At 41.9% G+C, this 22,114-nt stretch overlaps 2 protein-coding genes across 2 annotated transcripts; one reads left to right on the top strand and one right to left on the bottom strand.

Annotated features, from left to right (window-relative positions):
* Positions 1-12: 12 nt before the first annotated feature.
* SLIRP (SRA stem-loop interacting RNA binding protein) lies at positions 13-4,154 on the top strand. The gene is made up of 4 exons (XM_056345179.1): positions 13-166; positions 302-360; positions 2,140-2,247; positions 4,030-4,154. Exons 1-4 carry the CDS (start codon positions 76-78, stop codon positions 4,087-4,089), a joined length of 318 nt encoding a protein of 105 aa, XP_056201154.1. The 5' UTR covers positions 13-75; the 3' UTR covers positions 4,090-4,154.
* On the bottom strand, positions 4,087-21,885 carry SNW1 (SNW domain containing 1). Its single transcript, XM_056345176.1, has 14 exons — positions 21,848-21,885; positions 20,686-20,839; positions 18,088-18,249; positions 12,743-12,838; positions 12,545-12,651; positions 11,593-11,697; positions 11,431-11,500; positions 10,694-10,759; positions 9,335-9,451; positions 8,842-8,983; positions 7,029-7,125; positions 6,103-6,220; positions 4,937-5,100; positions 4,087-4,858 (listed from the first exon to the last, which is right to left on the bottom strand). The coding sequence occupies exons 1-14, from the start codon at positions 21,859-21,861 to the stop codon at positions 4,654-4,656; spliced, it is 1,617 nt and encodes a 538-aa protein (XP_056201151.1). The 5' UTR covers positions 21,862-21,885; the 3' UTR covers positions 4,087-4,653.
* Between the last annotated feature and the right edge of the window lie 229 nt (positions 21,886-22,114).

Here is a 22,114-nt window from a genome sequence, read left to right as displayed (position 1 = left end):
CGCGACGGGCGGCGCCGCTCACTGCCGGGGCGGGCCGGGCCGGGCCGGGCGCCCCCTTCCGCTGCGGCTCCCAAGATGGCGGCGGCCAGCGCCGTGGGGGTGGTGCGCCGCTCCCGGAGGCTGTTCGATCTCTTCGTGACTGATGTTCCCTGGACGGTGTCGCACAGTGAGTCAGCGCCACCCGCCTCGCCCCCGCCGGTGGGAGGGAGGCAGGGAGGCGGCCCCGCCGCGTGTGCCGGCACAGGCCGTGGGGCCGCGGGGGTGCCGGGCCCGTGTAACCCAGCGCGCGTTTCCCCCACAGAGGAGCTGAAGGAGTACTTCTCCCAGTTCGGGTCGGTGCAGAGGTGCCAGCTGCCGTTTGTGAGTACCCAGGCGTTCTCTCCGGGCTGCTGTTCGTGGCTTCTCGGTAAAGCGAGGAAGAGCGGCCGGCGGGTTCCCGTCCCGCAGGGTGGGCCCGGCCCCGGAGGCGGCTCCGCTGCTCCGGCCGCGCCGCGGCCTGCAGCCCACCCGGCGCTCGGAGCGGGCGCTGGGAGCGCCCCCTGGTGGCTCCTCACCCCGGCGGGTGCCTCCCCTGTCCGTGAGCTGCGGGCCTCCTGCAGGCCTCGCTGAGGCCTCCTGCTTGCCACTGGCTTTGAAAGAGCTTCAGAAAAGCGCATCCCTCGGATCCTGTTGGTGCTGCTGTTTCTGGAAAAATAACCTAAAAGTGATTTGAACTTCTCTGTCACGTTGTCTTTATTTTGACAGACAAGAAAGTGTTCGTGTGCCTGGTCTCGCTGGCCTAACAAATGCAAAGGTGTGGGTATGAACCTGCAGTCTTTTCCTGCTGTGCGTTCATACCCCATCCGGAGCGCGGGACTAACACAAAGCCTACCATTTCAGGATGCTCCCAAGCTGTCAGCTGTTCATGCCTCTGCTGTTTAGGTTATTTATCTTCTGAGCATGTAGGTTAGGGATAATATTATCTAGTGCAGCCTCTTAGAAAAGTAAAGGAGAAAAAAAAGCGTTCCTTTCCCACTGTTACGGGTAAGTTGCAGGTCATTGCTAAGGAGTAGAGGTTCTGCCTGCTCCTGTTTCTCCATGTGGAGCAATGATTAGTGTGTACTGAACTTCAGTTAGCAAGCTGATGGTTTCCCTGCCAGCTGAGGACTAGTTTGGAAGTGGAGAAAGATAGTTTGAAACGGTCTGAATGCTCAAGCGTTGGTGTGTGCCTGCCATGCTCTATTCCTCAGGCGCAGGACGGAATGCATTGCTTCATTGCCAAGGCTGGCAGCTTACCGAAAACCTGCCTCCATCACTGATTAAAGCCTAACTGGTGCATGTCTATTTGTTTTGATTCAGTGATTACTTTAGGAGTGTTTGTTAATGCTTAAAACTGCCAGAGGTACAAAAATCTGCCAGCAGCGTAAGAAACCCTAATTAAGACATTACTGGGATACTGAAACAGGGCAGTGTGACTACAGTGCCTTGTGTGTGAAAACTTCACCGGTGTTTGGAAGCGCAGCCAGTCATGCCTGATGATCAGAGCGGCAGAGCTGTTGTGAACTCTGGGGATCAGAGCTGGGATAAAAGCCACTCTGGTACATCTGGCTTTTCAGCATTATCTTCTCTCTATTGACAACTGTCTTTTCCCACTGCCAAATTATTCTTAAAAGTTAAACTTTTTTTTTCTTTTCAGCGCAGTTAGTGCTTGTCATCTTGAATTGCAGCCTCTTTTCTTAGTATCTTAAGCAGCTGCTTTATCTTCTTCAGTGCTTTTCAAGTACTGTGGCAGGCTTATTTTCAAATCAGGCAGCCATTTAAATGTCAGTTCTGTTGTGACTGCCCTAATAGTAGGTAACTACCGCAGTTTAAAGCAACCAGCTATGCATTATTCTAGTCTTTAAGTTATAGTTTAATTTTTTTATGATTGCTGGACTCAAATGGAGAGAAGGGGATGCAGAACAGCCTCTGCTAGGCCCCTGCATGCTGCCAATGAGAGTACATGTCTTAAAGTGTGAAAAAGGCTTCTGAAATAGTAGGTGTACTGATTTCTCTGGTAACTTCCGAATTGTCAAATTGAATATCCATGGAAAGTTTTTAATAGCCTATGTGAGTGTTTTCTATAGTAACTGGATTTTATTTTTTTACACTGCTGACTAGGATAAAGATACAGGCTTTCACAGACGTTATTGCTGGATTAAATTCTCAACTCCCAGCGACCTTCAGAATGTGTTTCAGCAGGACTCCCACATACTTGAAGGTGCCAGGGTAATGTGCCAATTCCTTTATTGAAGTAATGTAATGATTTGAGCTCTTTAATTCTGCCTTTGGTTGGACATAGTAACATCAAAATATTGCCATATTCATTCCAAGTGTGATTAAGCATTTTGTCACTTAGTATGCTTTTTAAATAATCAATATTTTTGCTTATTCATCCTTCAATTCATTAGGGTCTGAGATCATACAGGTATCAGAGAGATCACATACCAGAAATCAAAACCTCTTCCTATGCTAAGCTAAAGGAATATGAATGCAGTAAAACTGTTCAGGAACTGCCATACAACTAGCTGTTATTTGTAATAGAGATTTCTGTGCAGGTGGATTCCAGCATCTAATTTGGATGCTGAGTGGCATGGGGAAGATGACAAACAATGTAAAGCTAAGCTTTGAGCTTTAGTGAAAGTTCTTCAGCCATCATTTTGTACTGGAAAAAATCAGCTGCCCACTTTCATGTGTTCAAGGTAACTTTAAATTAGCTTCAGTGCAGCTTTTTTTTTAACTTGCCATCTCCATCAGTTAAACATTTGGTCTAGTACCTATACAAAGGTGTCTGTCATTGACTGGTCAGTTAGAGCCAGACAGCTGTATCATCTAGCTTCACTGCAGCAAAACAAGAGCATGGAAATGACCATCCCACCACTTTCCAAACCTTTAATATGCAGTGGTGTTGACAGGTAAGGGAGAAAGGACAGTGAGTCAATGGCTGCGCAAAGCCATTAGAAACTTGCATCTAAAATGCTCGCTAAATAGAGGCAAATTACTAAGGGGATTTTCTTGTAGACTTACATGTGCTTCGGCTGACCTAGCTACTCACTCAGTAGTACAGAGTGAAACCATAAGCAACAAGGAGGCTGTTATGACAGACACTATCAACTCTCATCTTTGAGTAATTACTAAGAATTCTTCAGTCAGTATCTTTCTGACAACTCTTTTCTCATTTTGAGGCTTCCACTGCTAGGAAGTACTAAGAGTAAAATGAATTGGCAAGAGACTTCAGGGATTCAGGATGTTGTCTGTGATAAAAAGTATTTTGCTTGACATGTTCGTACATCATTGGTTGTGGTTACTTTGGTACCTATTCCTAAGAAGAACTGACCTCAGAGTTACAAAATGGAAGGGGAAATGAAGGAGTCATTTGCCAACTTCAGTTGTAAACTGTGACAAGCCAGGCAATGGGCTGATCCCTCCTGAACTGGGCTGCAACTAAAAAAACTTACCTGTATGCAGTTATCAAATTAAGTATGGGAACAGCACAGATAAGTATTTAGTGTCAATTTCTTGGAAATTACTTTGCCGCTTCTTATTCCTGAAGCTGTACGATAGCCACATTCACTTAAGTGCCTAGGGTTTGAAGAGTATACCCACACAAAAGGTGCAAGAGCTAAGAGACTTCTTTATAGCAAAATAAAAAGCAGAAGGTAGGTAGTAGTTAGCTTGCTTAATTTCTTCAAAAATGCAAGCTTCTCTAGAACCAAAATACAGGAGCACTTTCCCCACTTTGTTCCAGGCTAGGTTTAGACAGTTACCTTCTATTAGTTCCACTTGAAAGCCCAAGCTTTCAAGATGCGTTTTGCTGATGCAACTAGCAATTGCTGTGCAAATTATATTCAGCTCTCCCAACAGGAGCTTAGCTTTTGGGGTTATGGCGCATGAAACTGAACCGGTTATAAACCCATCTTCCACTTTCCATACGAATGTTTTAGAAGATCAGAAATGAAAAATATCAAACCTTTTTTCCTAGCTAATTTAAATAATTTCCATTGTTTTCAGCTTACTCTCAAACAGCTGCCCTATAGAAGACGCAGTCAAAGAAAGAACCAAAGTGAATGAGCGGTGGAAGGAGGCTTTATTTCACTAAATGTAAAGGAACTAAAATAAAGGTTACGGAGAAACTATGAGTGAGTATTTGTTTTTAAACAGAATCAAGCTGGTTCCCCTCCTTGTTCAAATAAACTGTGTAGACGCACTAAAGAAGCATTGAGTCGTAAACTCCCTAGCGTTCATGACAGCATAGAACAGTAATTATATACAGCAGGAAAGCTTCAAACAGATGAAGTAAAAGCTTTAGCTACCTACAAAACCTAAAAGCTGAAGGGAGAGGCTACATTCTTACCCTGAGATGCTGGGCAACAGGGAATCAACAGTCAGAACACCTGCTAAAGAATAATTCCCTTGTGAAATGCTTCAAAGTGGTCACCATTTCTCCACTCTCCAGGGGTAGCTGTCCTATGTAGAAGAATTAGTGTGTGTATATATCCACACCAGAGCTGTGACAAGAGTCGTGAACTGCTGCATTACAGTGCCATCCCCCTATACACCTCTGATACTAAAAACGCCTTCTGCATGAAGTCCAAGCGTCTAGTCCATTTCTTTACCTCTCACGAGCAGAGGCATTCAGTCCTTCCTCCTCTTTTTGCTCTCATGCTCATGTTCTTTAGGGCGGCTGCTGTCCGATGGCCGTTTAGAACCACCATGTTGCTTAGCTTCTTCCAGAAACTTGTCCAAACCAAATGGATCCTCCTCAAATTGGACGGGTCCATCTCTGCCCCTCCCTCTTGTGTTACGATCCGAATTAGAAAATTCCTTGTCAGGAACAAACCTGCAGAAGAAGAGGTGATACTCAGTTGATAGTACTCTGGTTACAAATTAAGACCGTTTCTTAACTTTATTTTCTTACCTGTTGGTCTTTATTCGAGCCTCTAAATCATCACCGTACATGTCCTTATCCACATTTTTACTTGGCCTGTAGATGTTTTGGGCCATATCCTTGCCACTTCTCCAGGGCTGGTCATAAACATTATAAATTTCATCCTCTCCTCCAGCAAAGCCACTGTCCATACCCTGTAAAGAAGAAAAGAACAGCAGTGAGTCTGCACAATTTCAGCTCATTTGTTTTAACATCAGGATACACTGATGGTGTCACAGATACACAAAAGACGGTATTGTGTCATTTAAGCACTTCATTAGGATATAAGCGGTTCTGGATCTGGGGTCAAGTCCGGAGGATGTGACACAATCACTGCAAGCCTCAGTCAGGGCCACTTCTGCTCTCCCAGAGAGCAAGAGGAAGGATTACAGGCCACTAATGTTTCAGAATAACGGATCATTTCAGTCTGCCCTGCAAGTGCAGCTGTCTATAATAGCCAAGTACAACCCTACAAAAATGTGTATTACTCAGAATTTCTGGAAAACATGATTTAAGCTGATTGATCCAAGTCACATAGAGGCTTATGTAAACTCTGAAAGTAGAAGCGCCTGCTCGTTCACTTTTGGTTCATCAGCTTTCCCTTCTGCCTGCAAGTCTTTCTGGATATGTGAAAAAGAACGACTGACGAACTGCAGATCTATTCAGGGACTTTCTGAAGCCTAATCTACTTTTTCATCTCTGAACAGTATGAAGCTCAGGGAATATAAATGTTGCTGTTAACTATTTATATCTTCAGAAGGATTTTTAACATAAGCAATAATGGGAATAGAAAGTATTTACTTGCTTCTCTCTCTGAGCAGATTTCCCTTATTCAGTCAGTACATTCATACACAAGAAGAAAAGGAGGTCACTGCAGCTTGAAGGCAAAATAGCTTTTTTCTCCCCGCACCCCAATGAGGAAAACCACAACAAAAACACTTTAATCCACTTACACATTCAGAATATTCCATTTTTTTTGCATCAGCTATGGATAAAGGAGATCAATAGTTTTCTGACCAGTTGTGTAGAGACTTCTTTCAAAGTATATCCACACCAACCACGCAAACAGGGTCCCTTCAGTATTCTAGCCATACCCACTAAGGAAGGATGAGCATGCTCTCACAGAAAGCTACACAGATGTGAAAAGGTATTTTTACCTTGCTCTGGTTGAACAGCCTCTGGTCATACTGGATTTCATTGGATGGCCTGGGGTTGGGCACCCCCAGGGCAATAACTTCACTGATATCTCTGTTCTCATTTCTCTGCAGCTTTGACCTGAATTAAAAATGTTAAGTTTTATTAGGTCAGTAAACCGTATTTGTTGACATGCTCAGCTGCAACCTGATCCTGTATTAGTTGCTAAATCTTTGCCTCAGGAGCCAGATTTTGACTGTTGCCCTTCCTTACTAGGTAACATTTAAAATTTGTCTCCTGGCAAAGGAAACATTTGGGAAAGTTATGTTCAGCTGGGCATGACATTTAAATTTGCTTTCCACTATCTGCAATTTATATCAAGCTGACTTAGTCTAAAATGTCATATTTATTTTTTGCAAGAACCAGTGTAATTATATTCTGGGAAGGCAAAGCAATCTAATTTTAAGATATTAGAGATTTTAAGCCTCCAGAAACCACTTGTGCTCAGAAATCTCACTAGCTTGGGCAAACAAGATACTTCAGCCTACACTCATAAATCCAAGCTTCCTTCAAATGAACAGCTTCAAGAAACAAAGCCACTAATGATACTCTGGTCTCACTGAAGTTACAGGATCCAGGTTTCAACCTTTGCGGTCAACATATTAATTAAATCTCAATATACTGAAGTTCTGCTACAGGAAAACCTACCCGAAGCCAGCAGTGCCCCCTCCTCCTTTCATCTGGAAAATTCTAAATGTAGACGAGTACAGCAACACGCTAGCACAGTAACACCATTGCATGCAATGAATGAACAGTGCTTCATACCAGTATCTCCCCAAAGTAACGTTCAGGCACTCCTATCAAGCAAGAGGAAGCTCCGTGTAACAGCTTCCCTGGTGGGCAAGCCGGCGCCAGTGGAGGAATAAAGCAGCTTTCCTTTGTGACTCACCTTTTGTCAGGGGCTGCCCTGGAAAGATTTCTGTCATGCTGTCTCTCTTTGCGTCGGTCATGTCTAATTTCATCTCTTTCTCTAGCTTCTCCATCCTCTGAACAAATGCAAGATTGCTCATTATAGACAAATAGTTGAAGTTTGAATTAACTATGCCACAGACAGTGGCACAGTGATTCAATTCAGTGTTTTACAGAAGAGATGTGACCCTTAGCACTGTTTAAAATGTTACACTTTAAACAAACAGAACACATGGAAAACCACAGCCTTCTTGTGCCACAAGCGATTAACTGTCCTTGACAAGACAGATAAAGCAGACACAGCCAGTAACTACATTGTCTCAACTTTCAAGAGCTTAGAATACTTGTCCATCTAGAAGTTAACATCCTAAAACACCTACAGATCATCATTATCATACTTCTATCTCTGAAGTGTAAAAATACTGTTCAAACACACAGGCATCTAAGTGCTTTGAAGAACACTCAGTATCAGAGAATCACTCAGTTTGGAAGAGAGTCTCTAGTTCAACCTCCTGCTGAAAGCAGGATCAATGCTGAATTCAAGGGCTTTGTCCACTCAGGTGGGGAAAACCTCCATGGACAGAGATCACCACCCTCCCTGGGCAGCCTTTTCACTGCTGCTCGTCCTCATGGTGAACATTTTTCTCCACACACGTAATTGGAACCTCCTGGTTTAATTTTTGACCACTGTCTCATTCTCCCACTGTACAGCTTAGTGAAGAGCTCTAACGATCCCCTTGTAGAGTCAGGAAAGCTCCCGAGTCCCTAAAGTGTCCCCTAAAGCCACATCTCCTGGCAGAACAACCTTCCTTCCTCGGCATCTCCTGATGAGGCAGATACTCTGGCCCCTTGAACCATTTTGATGGCCCTCCACTGAACCCTCTCCAGTTTTTTACCACTATCAGTCTTGTACCTGGGGGTCCATAACCGGACACAGTATTCCAGACACAGTCTTAACTGGTCACCAGTAAAAGGAACTGATTACTTCCCTTGACCTACTGGTTACACCTGCAGATGCAGCTTAGTATGCCCTTGGCATTATTGCTGCCAGGACACACTGCCGGCTTGTGTTTAGCGGATTGTCCACCAGGGCTCCCAGGTCCTTTTCAACAGAGCGGCTCTCCAGCCAGCCAGTCCCCAGCCTGCTGGCAACAGGTTAGGCCATCCCAGCTACAGCATTTGGCACCGTATGACCATATCCCTCCAGCTTTTAGAGAGATGGTAACTGCTCTGTAAGTTCAGCGTCTTGATCTCTGAAGTGTCATTTAGTTCAAAATATAACACTTATCACAATGGTATGATTTAGTTAAGTTAGCAGGTCTTGGGCCTTGAGGCCAACAGAACTACAGTTCTGCAAGACCAGTTATAACAGTACAAGAGACAGAATATTGCATTTACCATCTCTGAAAACTTAACAAGATGATTTAATTCTTGTAAACAAAGTCACTCTTCATCTGCAACAAGCCTATTATAAAAACATAATATATTAATTCGTTTATAACAGTCCACGAAAGCCATTCCTTTCACTGATTATTAACAACTCTGAAATTCTCAACAGCGTCCTAAATCTGCATACACAAACTACTGTGAGGTTCAAATCCAGATCCCATCAAACCAGCCAGTGAATTAAACTAATTCACTAGCTGATCAAGTAAAGACATGAAGAACAGACGTCATGCTTAGAAATTACAGTTGATATTTAGGTATTTTAAGTTCTCAGGTTATTTCTCCAAACCCATACTTCAGAGAGTGCTAAAAAAACCCCATAGCATCTTAAAAACAAAGAAACGTACCTTTTTCAACATGGGTTTTGATCCCAGCTCTTCTCTCTCTGGCTTTCTGAGCCATTTCTCGGAGCTTTTCCTCATGTTTCTCCTTTTCTTTCTGAGCCATCTTCCTCTCCACCTGGGCACGCATCTCTACTGCCTCACGAGCCTGCACACATAAAACACAGTTAAAAAGAAAGCTAGCACCTGGGATACAAGCAGATCTTCTGTCCTGGAGTTACTCAGTAAACAGGGCAGGAATCAAGCCACAAAAAGAAAGTTCAAAGCCAGACAACCACAGCATGTAGAGCTGAGAGAAACGAGACCCATCACCGCCAATAATTTAGCCCACACTGAGCCACGGATTCGAAGATAGTGGGAGTAAGACCTTACGTCTTATGTTAGTCAAGAAGCAAGACAAATCAAAAAGCTATACCCTATTCATTGTTGATTTTCCCAAGGAAATAAGCAAAAGAAGGTAAAACCACATGAAACAAAATAGTTTAGACAACCACCTGACCTTTCTGTCAGCTATATAGAGAGCCTCAGCAAGCTTGGCAAAATTTTCATTAATATGAACAGTCTGCAATCCTCTGCCATCTGCAGCCAGGCGCTTATCTAATGGAATGGTGTAACCCTACAGAGAAAACGAAGGCAGTTAACCACAGAAACTAACATTGTCTGTAATAATGAACATTGCTACATTTATTGCGTAAGAAAACAAGAACACACACAGAACTCACAGCCCATCATTAATACACCCCGATGGCCCTCCTTTATATGTACTTCAAATTTATGGCAGGTAGTAATAAGCTTTGCTCCAATTCCACACTCTCCCCAAATCTGTGTCACAATTTCCCTTCAAGTTACATCTTACTACGAATGACAGTTTTTGATTGATGAGGACCACTCTGCTTTGTATTAAGAACTACAGATAATAGCTTTCCCAGTCTGTTTTACCACTTGTGCCTAAAAACTGTTTTCCCTAAACTGTTTTCATACCTGTTAAGAGGTTAGCCGATTCAAAATGAGAAAGTAAGGGGCAAGGCCACCAGCAAAAGTAAGAGACACTGAACGCCGATTTTGCTTTCAAAAGCTGAAACCTATCATTATTTATAGATGATATTTTAAGATTCTTTAGTGAACTCTACAAAATTTTTGCTTTGGTTTTAGCATCTGTAACCTAAAATTTGATCTACTGATTAGCATCAGTCCCAGTTATACAGCTGTGTTGGGGTAGAAAAAAACCCATCCAAACATGCAGCTTTTCCTTCCTCCATTTGAAGAGGCTGCCTCTTAGACCAATTACTGCAGCAAATTATAAATACTCCTTTCTCTCTGAACATAAACTTACTGGCTGATAAAAATCAAAGGGACAGGACATACCTATGCAAACAAGGAGTAAAAATAGCTAACCAGTGATGAAAACTAACTAGTGAAAGAATGCAACAAGGAGAACTTTCCAGAAATCTGGACTGCAGTATTAAAAAGAAACACGCTCAGTTCTCTGTGAATTACCCTTTCCTTTTTCAGTTTAGATGACTTCACTTTGCAAGCTCCAGAGACTTTGGTTTCAGAGTTCACACACTGCACTATTATGGAGATTTTAACTAATGCCATCTTTTCCTCTCTGAATGCATAATCTCTGCCATGAAGTAACACATTCTTTCTCAGTTTTATAGTCCTGTCAGTTTGACAACCCTTTATATGCCAAACAGAAAAAACAAGTTGTAAAATCATGTGTTCTCCACGCTGGAAGCAACCAGTTTACCTAAACCTATAGAGGTTTAAAACCACTACTATTCAAGCTTAAATCATTTACAGAAGTCTCCCAGCAGGGTGCAACATTAGAAAGATGAATTTATGACAACCTAATTACCTTTGCATTTTTCCAGTTTGAAATGCACGGAGGAATTTTCCACTCTTGCTGCTCTTTCACAGTCATCTGATTTAAGAAAAGAAGCAAAGTAATCTTTAGAGTTACAGCAAAAGGAAATACTGTTTTCTTTCTCTGAAACTTCTGAAATAAATTAAAAGTTCAAAGTTCAGGACACCACTACAAAAAAACCCTCGACTCTTCTCAGCAGCAATAAGATGTTAATTTCTGCACTGCACCTTTGCCGACATTGAATGAAGTCACAACAGCTTTTCAGCCATCCTCTTAAAACTTCTTTCACACAGACCGGAACTCACAGCCGGCTTGTTAATTTTTGCACATTTAATAGCAGTTCAAGTTGTAGGAAACTGATGAACCACCCCTCCACTCATCTCTCAGAAGGAGCTAATGCTTAGTAACACAAATTAGCATCATTATGGATTAGCTTAATAGTTGTTGTCTAAAAGCAGCACCAGCGTACCAAGGCTAAAGCCTCAGTCAACTCATCCATGCCATGAATAAATCCAGCAACACAGCCCTGCATAAAATGAGAAATCTATTCAACTTTTGACAAGGTACATAGGAAAAAGCCAAAAAGACTGCACTGGGCACCAAGTTTATAACTTAACATCACATCAAAAGAGCAGTAAGTGGAAGGTGCACAGAAATGAACGAGATCAAATTAGAACTTGTGAATACATCTAGAATTCAAAACTCTGAACAGCTATGGCATTTCATACCTTTCTGCTAGGAGAGTGCATTACAGGTGCTGGAGGAGAAGGTGGCCCACGTGGAATCTTCTTGTTAATTCTGAACAATTAAGAAAACAATTACTAATCAGCACATTTTATGGAAATACACCTCAGAATCTTGTATTTGCCATGAAAAAGTTTTGAAATTACTTGAATCTTGGAGGCTCCATAGGGTCCTTCTGCATTTCCACCATCCGAATAACTCTCTGTTTTGCTCCAGAGTTGAAGGCAACACCTTGCTGAGAGGGTGTGTACCTGAATAAAACAATCAGATTGCTCAGTTCTCTCTCTGCAAACTGCTAGATATTCCTTGCCCAGCTCCATTTTTACTCAGTGCACTGCTCCAGCTGCATTTTCATTTTATCTACGCCAGTTTAAGACTTTTCCACTGTGAACACCATGAGCAGGTAACTGCACAGAAGATACTCTACTGAATGTAGAGACTCAATGACACCAGACAGAATCTATCTTCCCAGGGCGACATTCTCCTATTTTAACCTAGATTCTGAAGTAGAAGAAACAAACTAATAGAGTACACTAAGCATGTCCCAATACTCTTTACCTATGTCTGTGAATCCCTGGTGACTACTTACTGGTTATTAAGAACCTCTTCACATACTTTTTTCAGAATTCACCTCAGGCCAAGTCTAACCCTGCCATGGAATTTTTCTGCATTTACAGCAGAAAATCATCATAAAATGGGGTTCAGCCTCCTAGTAATCCCAATTCTTTCTAGCTGCTCATTTTATATAAGGGAAGAACTTTGTTACATGCCTTGCCTTGGCTTGAAACTCCCAGTAAAGACTATTTTTAGGGCAGCATTATTACTAGTGGCCCCTGACAAATCTGTATTTTGTTGCTAGAACAATAACCCCTCCACAAAATGCCACAACTCATGACATGTTAAGGCGTATTTCAACCCACTTCAAATTAGCTTGTCATCAGTGGATAAATTCAAAATACGCAAGCCAGTTTCATATTACTTCCAGGAAAACAGAATTCAAGAGCAATTTCTGTTCTCAGAAATTCAAGGAATATCCCAATTTTAATCAATTTTATATGTAACCACATCTTACATGTACACACACACAGTGCTACATACCGAATGTACTGTGCAGGAGCCAGTTTGTCAGCTGCTCGAACTGGCATTGCTGCTGCAACTTTTTGGGAAACTGATTTCTCCAAGGCTGCTCTTGTTTTCTCTGTTATCTGAAGACAAAAATACCACAGTGTGCATTCATCATATACGCAAACCATACAATATGCCACCAATAGCTATGCACATCAGTGCATAAAATACCTCTCTGATTGCCTCCTCGTCTGGTCTTTGCAGTTCAGGATCATCCACATTCATGACCTCTTTTGGCACAAGATCTGTGTATTTGCTGTAAATAACCTGGAAAACATTTTATTTTATTAGTGCTGGCAAACAGGAATAACTGTACATATATCAAAGGAAACATTTCAGGCTTAGATTACACTTCAGGTACTAATTAAAACTTGTATACAATTCTAAATGCATTACAATTACATATTCTTCAATGACTCCCACAGAACAAGGATATACCTGGGACCCCAATTTACAGATGGAGTAATTGAAGAAAAGAAGCAATTTGATAAAATATGATGTTAATCACTCTCAGAGTTGGGATTAGATGCTAGTTTCCTACTTCCCTTTCATATTCTTTTCCTTTTTCAGGGTCCCCAAGACAGACCAACAAAAAAAATATCTACATTTGTACTTTTGTTTTCATGGATTACTTAAGAAATTGATACAAGTCTTTTTCAACATCTAGATTTTTTTCATTTCATTATGCTTGCGGTTTTCTTGAAAAAAGTAAATGTTTCAGAAATCTGTTCTTGATGCTTTCTGTTACGTATGTACTTCAGTCTTCATACAACATGCAGCTAGCTGTCAGTAACTTTAAGCTCCGATTTTAAATATAGGCAAAGAACACCATTAGATGACTACAGGGAAAAATTTATTGTATTGCATTAATGCTTCACAATTGTTCAACAAAATAACATCAGAAAGTCTTAGTTCAAAGGGTTAAAAGTCATTACAGCTATTATTTCAAGTTCATTATAAAGTGCATGTCCAACTACGAAACTGACCTATTACCCTCAGCATTAATTTGTCACACAAGAGCCATTTACCGCTTCTCAGCCTTCACTCCTAAAATTTTAAACCTCTGAATTAGTATAAAAAATATCCTAGCTTCTCAGATGCTGAATGAAGAACATCTGAAGAGCAGTGTTCCTCTAAGGTAATTAACCAAGGACAACTGTCTTGCTGCATGAAGAACAAAGTACGCCAAAAGAGCTGCGAGTATCTCAGAAGACAAAAAAAAGAAAATAAAAAAAGAGTCTAAGAGGTGCTCTAAGAACTACAGTACACCAAGATACAAATGAACTACATGAACTATTTAAACCCTAAAGTATTGCATGCAAATGGCAAGCTAATATATAGATTAAACTAGCCTGAAAATACAAAAAAATTTGTCTCCATCAAAAACTTGATAGAGTTGCATGTTCTAACTGGAGTCCTTTTTAGAGGAGATAGGCAGATAAAGATGTTGCACTGTGTTGTTTTTCTACATATTTACCTTATTTTAACAGTAATACTGAGACATTTTATTAATCCAAGATTAAAGCAGAGACTCAGATTGTTCGATATTGTAGTATGCCCACCCACTAACATTTTTCATCTACAAAATTTAAGAGGAAGCATCAGCCTGTGTTTCAGATATTTCATTTTGATTGCTACTGAAAAGCAGAATCTCCCAGGCAGAAACAAAATGCTCAATTTTTGGGACAGCTACATGATTCCCTTTCTGGCTGGGGCAGCCTTAACAGGCAGCAATTAGAAGTCTGTGTGCCACTGTCATCAGAAAAAACATTTTTACTTAAGTACTTTTATAATATACTGTAGCTCATGGTAGAATTTAGACATCAATCACATTCAGAGTTTCACAAGACACCCAACAGCCGCAGATGTCTTGACAGAAATTTCTTAGTTTGTAACATATAAATCCCTCCCCTCAACATATTTTATTCTGTATATCCAGAGCAGCATGTAAATCAAGAAGCTACCATCAAGCATTGCAGGATGAATTCCTTCCTCATCAAAGAATGGTTTCTACAAATTATGTGGTTGTAAGCCTGGCACATACACCAGAGAAAAAAAAACCTGACAATAAGTCATCAAACCAAATTCTACCACAAAGGCAAATAAATAACCAAAATTCTTGAGAAAACAACTGTAGGAAAGATTTGTGGTTCTTTTTTTCCTCCTTTAACTTCTAAGCCACAGCCTTGGGTCACCAAGAAATCCGACCCCTGCACTTGCCAGAAAAAAAGTAATGGACATAATAGTTCCCCTCCTTGATTTCGCTCTCTTCTGTCTTAATAAAAACTCGGGAAACAATTATATGTCCTTATTTTCCTAATAAGGAGACAGAGCATCAGTCTCACCAAAATATATCAATATTGATGCATTATTGTAGCCTGGCTTTTAGTAATGTGAGTAGAGAAAGTACGGGAAGAATCTATAGCAGCACAAGAGCTAACCACACAGCTAATGCTGGAAATCCTTCATCTGGACAACCAGACGGAACTCTACCCTTGGATCTATAAGGTCACGCGTCCAGGTTCATCAACCTTATCCAGCATTTCACGTCTAGGAGACTTTCTGCCAGCCCCAGACAGGAGGCTTGTCAGACTCTCTCATTTATGTCTGCATTTTTCAAGGAAAATTCTCTGAAGCAACTATGTAAGGGAACAGATGCAAGAGAGATGAACCACTGCAATAGTAGAAACTGCTGACAAGCCATCCAGAGACAGGGTCTAGGTGATGGGAGTGCTGCCTCTACAAGGTGGCGGAATACTAAATTCAACTTCCAAAAAATCCATAAGCTGTAACAAAAGCAAAATTTGCTTCTTAACCTAGACCAAACCAAAGTTCATAGAATAGGATCAGAAACTCCATCTCATTTCTGGCAGGCTGCTAAGTATCTGTTTCTCTTAAGTATTAAGATTGGAGAAGTATTTGAATTATGACTGCAGCTCTCAGGATAATGAAATTTCTGTATGTAATCCTACTGACACTGTACTATCAGAAATTCTCTTACAGAAAATATTCCACATTATTCAACTCAACACAGATCACTGAAGAGCTACTCCCTATGACATCTGTGCCAATACATCTCCTGCAATACAAATCAAGAAAAAGTAGTTCTGCTACTTCCAGCGGAATTTTTTTCCAGTACCTAACTTTCCCCCACTTTTACTCCCCCTTGAATCACATACTCAATCTTTAATCTCAGCATTTAAAGCCAGCTGGATGCACTCAGATTCAAGCTGACCCATAAGGCAGTGCTTAGCGTTATGAAACCCTAATTCCAGTTCTACAGACCTCAGTTTTGGAAAAACCACACATCTCTTCCATCATGTACGTATGGCTTATGAAGGAGCCACACATGAGCATACATGAGAATATTAGTACTTTTTTATAGATGCCATATGGAAAATTCTTGCCTAAAGCCTACTATCTCTTCTAGTTCTTCTCCAAATATACTTAGATGCCTATCTGAACGTTCTATTATAAGAAAGCTAAATCTGATCCCACAGTAAGTAAAGACATACCTGGCAAGTTGTAAATTAGTGTAGTTAAACTCTCATTTAAATTTTTTTTTTGTTTCTTATTTGTCCTACAGCTTCTCCAAAATCAGTATGTCTACTTCTTGTCTACTGATCTGCTCCAAATTATTTTTTATGCTTTGGGGTAAGACAAATTTCTATTTTGTATCAAGCATTTAGTATCAGTACTAAATATTTTGTCACAGAATTCTTTTAAGTGTAATTAATATTTCAGTACCTTCTTCTTGACAAATAATTCAAGACACTACATAAAGTCTAATGGAAGCCCACTGATAGTCTTCTCAATGAAAATATTGCTACTGTTGTGGTTTCTGTTGAGTCTGACTACATTCTACCACATGACAACAGAGTCTCTACTGAAGTAACTTTTTTTTTCCAGAAGTACTGCAGTAACACGATGCACAGGATGAGGATATACCACCTTTCTGACATTGGGCATATTACACATCCATAAGCTTTTCAAGGCATTCTAAATATCCTGGGTTTGGCTGGCACAGAATTAATTTTCTTCCTAGTAGCTAGTACAGTGTTGTGTTTTGGATTTAGTATGAAAATAATGTTGGTAACACACTGACGTTCTAGTTGTTGCTAAGCAGTGCTTACCCTAAGTGAAGGACTTCTCAGTTCCCCACGCTCTGCCAACTGGGCAGGTGCACAAGAAACTGGGAGGGGACAGAGCCAGGACAGCTGACCCGAAGTGGCCAAAGGGATATTCCATACCATAGAACATCATGCTTAGTATGTAAACTGGGGGAATAAGAAGGAAGAGGGCATGTTCAGAGTTACGGAGTTTGTCTTCCCGAGTAACATGATGGAGTCCTGCTTTCCTGGAGATGGCTGGACACCTGCCTGCCAATGGGAAGTGGTGAATCAATTCTTTGTTTCGCCCTGCTTGCGTGCACAGCTTTTGCTTTACCCATTAAACTGTCTTCATGTCAGCCCACAAGTTTTCCCACTTCTAGTCTTCATGATCCTCTCCCCCATCCCACTGCAGGGGTGAGTGAGCAAGCAGCTGTGTGGTGCTTCGTTGCCAGCTGGGGTTAAACCATGACACTACATTACAGCAGGAGAAGTCAAATTATTTTGAAAACAACTACTCATAACTATTAGGTAAAACACCCCATGTAGTTAACCCTTTTCTAAGATATTCTTCGGATTACCCTATCCTTTACAGGAGATGCTTGCTGTAACAAGCAGCTGGTCATACATTTGGTCATGCCTCAGCAGTTTTCCAGTCTCCAAAACTTGCTTAAGTGAATTAAGGTTTCCATGTAGTCCATTTTGTTACATTTGAAAAAGCACATGCAAATAGTCCTCAATGTGGACTTAGGAGACCCAAGTATCTGATCTCCTCAATACTAGTTAGGATGTCAACATAAGGTGTCATCTGGTTTTAGAAAGGCTGCTGTACACAGGAAACTGAAGTTGGTTCCCATTAAATTCAGTGAGAATCTTGCCATCACTGAACTCAGCACAAAAATTTTGGAGTATAAGCACTGGCAATACTTTCTGGGGCAACTGAAGAGAGGAAAAAAAAGCACCCAACAATATTGAAAACAGCCAAGAGAGTCAAATGTTAACTTAGTAAGGCTCAAGGTGTAGTATTCTGAAAGCTGAACTGTGTTTTGACTTTTTTTTTTTTTGCTCCCTCTTTCTACACACTGAAATAAGGCTGCCTGTAATCAGGCCTGTTTTCAGTTTCTTGCCTTCACTGGAAAGCTCTCTAACAAAAGCTGCTAAGCTATCAAGTAAGTTTTGTGTAGACTCACTATTTTTGCCTCAGCTTTTAATTACATAACAGAGAAGATCACACAGTGATCCCAGTCAAAATGTTCATGTTTGTCTGACACTTTCAGTTCTTAAACTTTAAGGAAACAGGACACAATCCATTTGGCTAATGCCAGACCATGAGTTTTGTATGTACACACTGCATATACTTACTTTTCCAGGTGTACATGCCAGTCTACATATTTGAAGAAATATTACCTTGTCCTTTGATTGTCCTTGTCGAGCAATTGCATCGTATTTTATTTTTCCTTCTGCATCCACCTGAACAGCCAAAGCATTGGACATTTTCTTCTTTCGGCCCATATCCAATGGATATTGGGCCACATGAATTTCTGGGAAAGCACCTCCATCTCCAAAATCCTGCATAAAAGAAAAAGTAGTGAATGACTGAAAGACAAAAACATGGTATAAACATTTGCAAGGGTGGGAAATGGAATGAGAAGAGTGGATTGATTTTAACCAAATCAAACATGGCCAGAATGCTCCAGTAACTTTATTGTTTTAGCTGGGTAAGACAGCAATGGGCTATAGAACTTACACTTATTAAAAGACACTGAAGTGCATAGACATCTTGCAGCACTTACTCCCTGCACAGAGCAAGAGCCCTTATCACCGACGAATGTGCAAGCACTACTATGCTACAGACAATACATGATTAAGTATTTACTTCATATGCAAATTATTAATTAGAACCCCCAAAATTTACCTTCTGCAATAAAGCAACTGTGGAAAAACTAAAATTACAAGCGCAGCATTTTTTGATGAAAATTTCTACTCGTTATTCGTTGCTTTTCATACCATAATGAAGAAAAAGCTTTCAATTCCTTTCAAAAACTGTAGCTCATAGGTTTACAATGGTACAGATAGCAAGCTATCCTGTTTCCTTACTTCAACACGTGAATATACTGAAAACTGGGCCAACACCCAACAGAGGTACTTCCTCTCTCATTCAACATGTTGCTGTAAAAGCATTTAATGAGCAGATAACGAAAAGCCCTCTTAAAGCAGACCAGTAACTAGTCTCAGTAACACCGAAGATGCACACAGAATCTGTATGATTGATAAACCAGCATCAGGCTACAGTTTCAAATGCAACTCTTCAGAGAAAGCAGTTGCTTAAAGCAGCATAAGCATCTCCCCCTCCCCCTGTTGCAATGGCACTGCTTACATGGGGTCTGATAATGAACCAGATCAAAGAAGAATAATGGGTGTCCTGGGTAGACTGATCTCCCTCCACGCTCACCACATGACCAAATAGTTAACACCACTGCAAAGAGGGCGTGGAGTGAGGCTGGCATGAACGAGCAGAACACTTCCTTCTAAAAAAGAACATGCTTACACCATCTTTAAGCGCTCACTGAAATACTGCTTCCATTATTTAAAGTCTTCCACTGCATGACCTGCATTCAACAATTAGTTACAGAATCATGCTGAAGTATTAGCCAGAACAAAAGTCAGTCATTCCTCAAAATTTTTTGCATAACTATGAAGTGATCTATTAAGAACAATCTTGGTTCTTCTAACAATGGAATTCCAGCATCACTGGAAAACAGTTATGCTTTGGAAGAATTTACTGCTCTTGAAGAATTTGCATTTGTTTGAGGCAGAAAGGAGTCCTTATCAGTCTTTTGGAAATGTGCATCACTTTATGGCTCAGTGATGCTGGAAACTTTGAAAACCTTCCATCACCTGTTAAGAAGTTCTTTTACTAACGCTCAGAAAGAATAAGCACTAGAATACTAACTTAGTCATCAACAGTGTAGGGAGGAAACCCTATACTGGATATAACAAAGGTATAATTTTTAACATCATAAACTTTATTAAATACTGAACCCATACAAAAACGTTTTCTTCTAGAGAACCACTGGAACTGCTATTTGAAGTCACCTTACCTAGCACTAAAGAATCACCAGGGTAGTGTTGGATCCATCTTTACATAAATGGGACTTAAACATAAATGAGGGCAAGGCTGTTACTAGTTCATGAAATTATGGTATTTGGAACAAGGCAGGATCACACATGAAATACTGTATCAAAACCTCAACAGCACGCTTTGTCCCAAGAGCACTGGCTCATGACTCATCAAAGAAAGTCTCAGATGTTAAGTGCCATTTCAAAATCTGCAAGCTTTTGTGGCTCACAGTGAGAAGCTGTACTAAAACAGGTTTGTAATCAGAGCTACAGATCTGTATTTACCCTTCTACCTTTTATCATTGCCAATTAAAATTAAAGTGTCAAGGATTACGGCTAAATACACACAGCACTGTCCAAAACCCTTCTGCCAGTAACGCACTTATCAATGAGTATCTAACAAATTAAGTTTCCTTCCAAGCCTAACAACCTCCCCCAATAGCAGCTATTTATTATGCTAAGAACAGAATATACCTGAGCACTCTCTTCTCTGACATACACATGTTCACTTCTTCAAGTTATAATCCGGAATGTTCATTTAACAAGTAACGACTGAGAAATAATATAGATGTCTCTCTCAGAGAAACCCTGCATTCGCAGACTGTAAACTGAAAAGACCATTTCCATGTTACAACACAACAACCTCTGAATGGAAGAATCCTTATCCTGTTTACCATCAAACGTTTGAAGCAGTTTGGTGAATTACAACATCTTCCCTCAACCCAAGAATATACTGAGCTGTCTGGATGGAAATGGTGCATGTGGTAAGGCTTTGCACAATTCTGAGCTACACTCAAGATGCTCGGAGTTTATTTCTGCTTCAGAAAACAGACTTCTTTTTCCCATCAGCAGACACACTACTAAAGTGTGAATTTAAATACCTACCTCTAGCGCCCGTGGTATCCATCCTTTTCGGTAACCATATGGGGGAGGTTCCCTTCGTGATGAGACCAGAGCAGTCTGCCTAGATCTTTGAGCTCTTGCTCTTTCTTCTAGTTCTAGCTGATCTTGAGACAGCTGGGTTGGAGCTGGTAGAAAGCTGCATGTCCACAGACAGCCACCAAAACCAGAAAGACATAAAAGGTTAGTTCTGATCATTTCACTCAGCGACACTCAACTATGCTTGAGTCCATGACTATATTATTACTTTCTTTACACTTCATACAGATTAAGAAAGAAATTTATGAAACGCGAGTACTACATTCATAAACCTGAGGGCAATAACTTCTGAAGTTATAGAGGGAAAAGCAATGTGTGTTTTCTCAGCATTTTGGAAGTTTCCTATGAAAACTGACGGTAAATTCATCCACATTCACATCATGTTTGAACAGGACAGTGACAATGCCCATTCTCCAACAGGAGGGTCACATCCCACTGTGTATTCTTTCCACCACTACAGAGTAGAAACAGAAAATACTCCACTTGTCCGACCTCCCCCCTAACGTCACATACCTCCCAGCCAAAGCCCAGAAGTCGAACCCCAATTTCGTGACTTCCCCTTTTCTAGCTCGTCTAGACTGTGGAGCTCTTTTACACTTTTATTAAGCAAGTGTCCACCTCCGAGAAAGTTGGCATTCCAGAGCTGCACTCCTGATCCCTGCGAGAGGCCCGGTAACTCACAACAAAGACCTCTCGCCCTCACTCACGGTTAAGGAAACCCTGACAAAACCCCCCTGGAACCGATCACGTCCAGCCGAGCAGGGGCAGCTCCTTCCTCCCACAGAAAACACGCTTAGGAGGCAGAGCCCTCAACTAACAGCACCCTGAACCAACCCCCCCTCCCGCCAGGGCAGGGCAGGGCAGGGCAGGGCAGGGCAGGGCAGGGCAGGGCAGGGCAGGGCAGCCCCCCGCCCCCCCGCCCCGGCCCTCACCGCCCTCCCTCCAGCCGCGGCCGGGCCTCCTGCCTGCCCGGCGGGCCCGCTGCCCGGGAGAAGCCGCGGCCCTGCAGCACGGCCTCCTTCGCCGGTCGGAGCCTCTCGCAAGCGGCCGGAAAACCGCAGGGAGGCCGGGGGAGCGCGGCCAGCCGGACGGGGCCTACCCGACCCACCTGGTGAGCGCCATCTTGCCGCCTTCGTCGTCTTCTCGGCAGCGGGGCCGCGGGGGCCGGAGGGGTGGCAGCCGCGCGCATGCGCCACGCCCCGCCGCGCGTCTCTGGGAGTTGTAGTCGGGATGACGTCACCGCGGGCGCGCTGCGGCCGGGCGGGCCGCTAGCCATCATGGGAGATGTCGTTTTCCCGCCCAGGCGGCGCTCAGGGGCGCAGCGTCGAGGGAGCGGCTGCGCCCTCGGGCTGCACGGCCTTTCGGAGGGACCTAT

This window comes from Falco biarmicus, chromosome 7 (assembly GCF_023638135.1).
Source record: "Falco biarmicus isolate bFalBia1 chromosome 7, bFalBia1.pri, whole genome shotgun sequence".
Classification (NCBI taxonomy): domain Eukaryota; kingdom Metazoa; phylum Chordata; class Aves; order Falconiformes; family Falconidae; genus Falco; species Falco biarmicus.
Note: the sequence above shows the minus strand (reverse complement) of the source record. Positions and strands in the feature narration are given on the sequence as shown.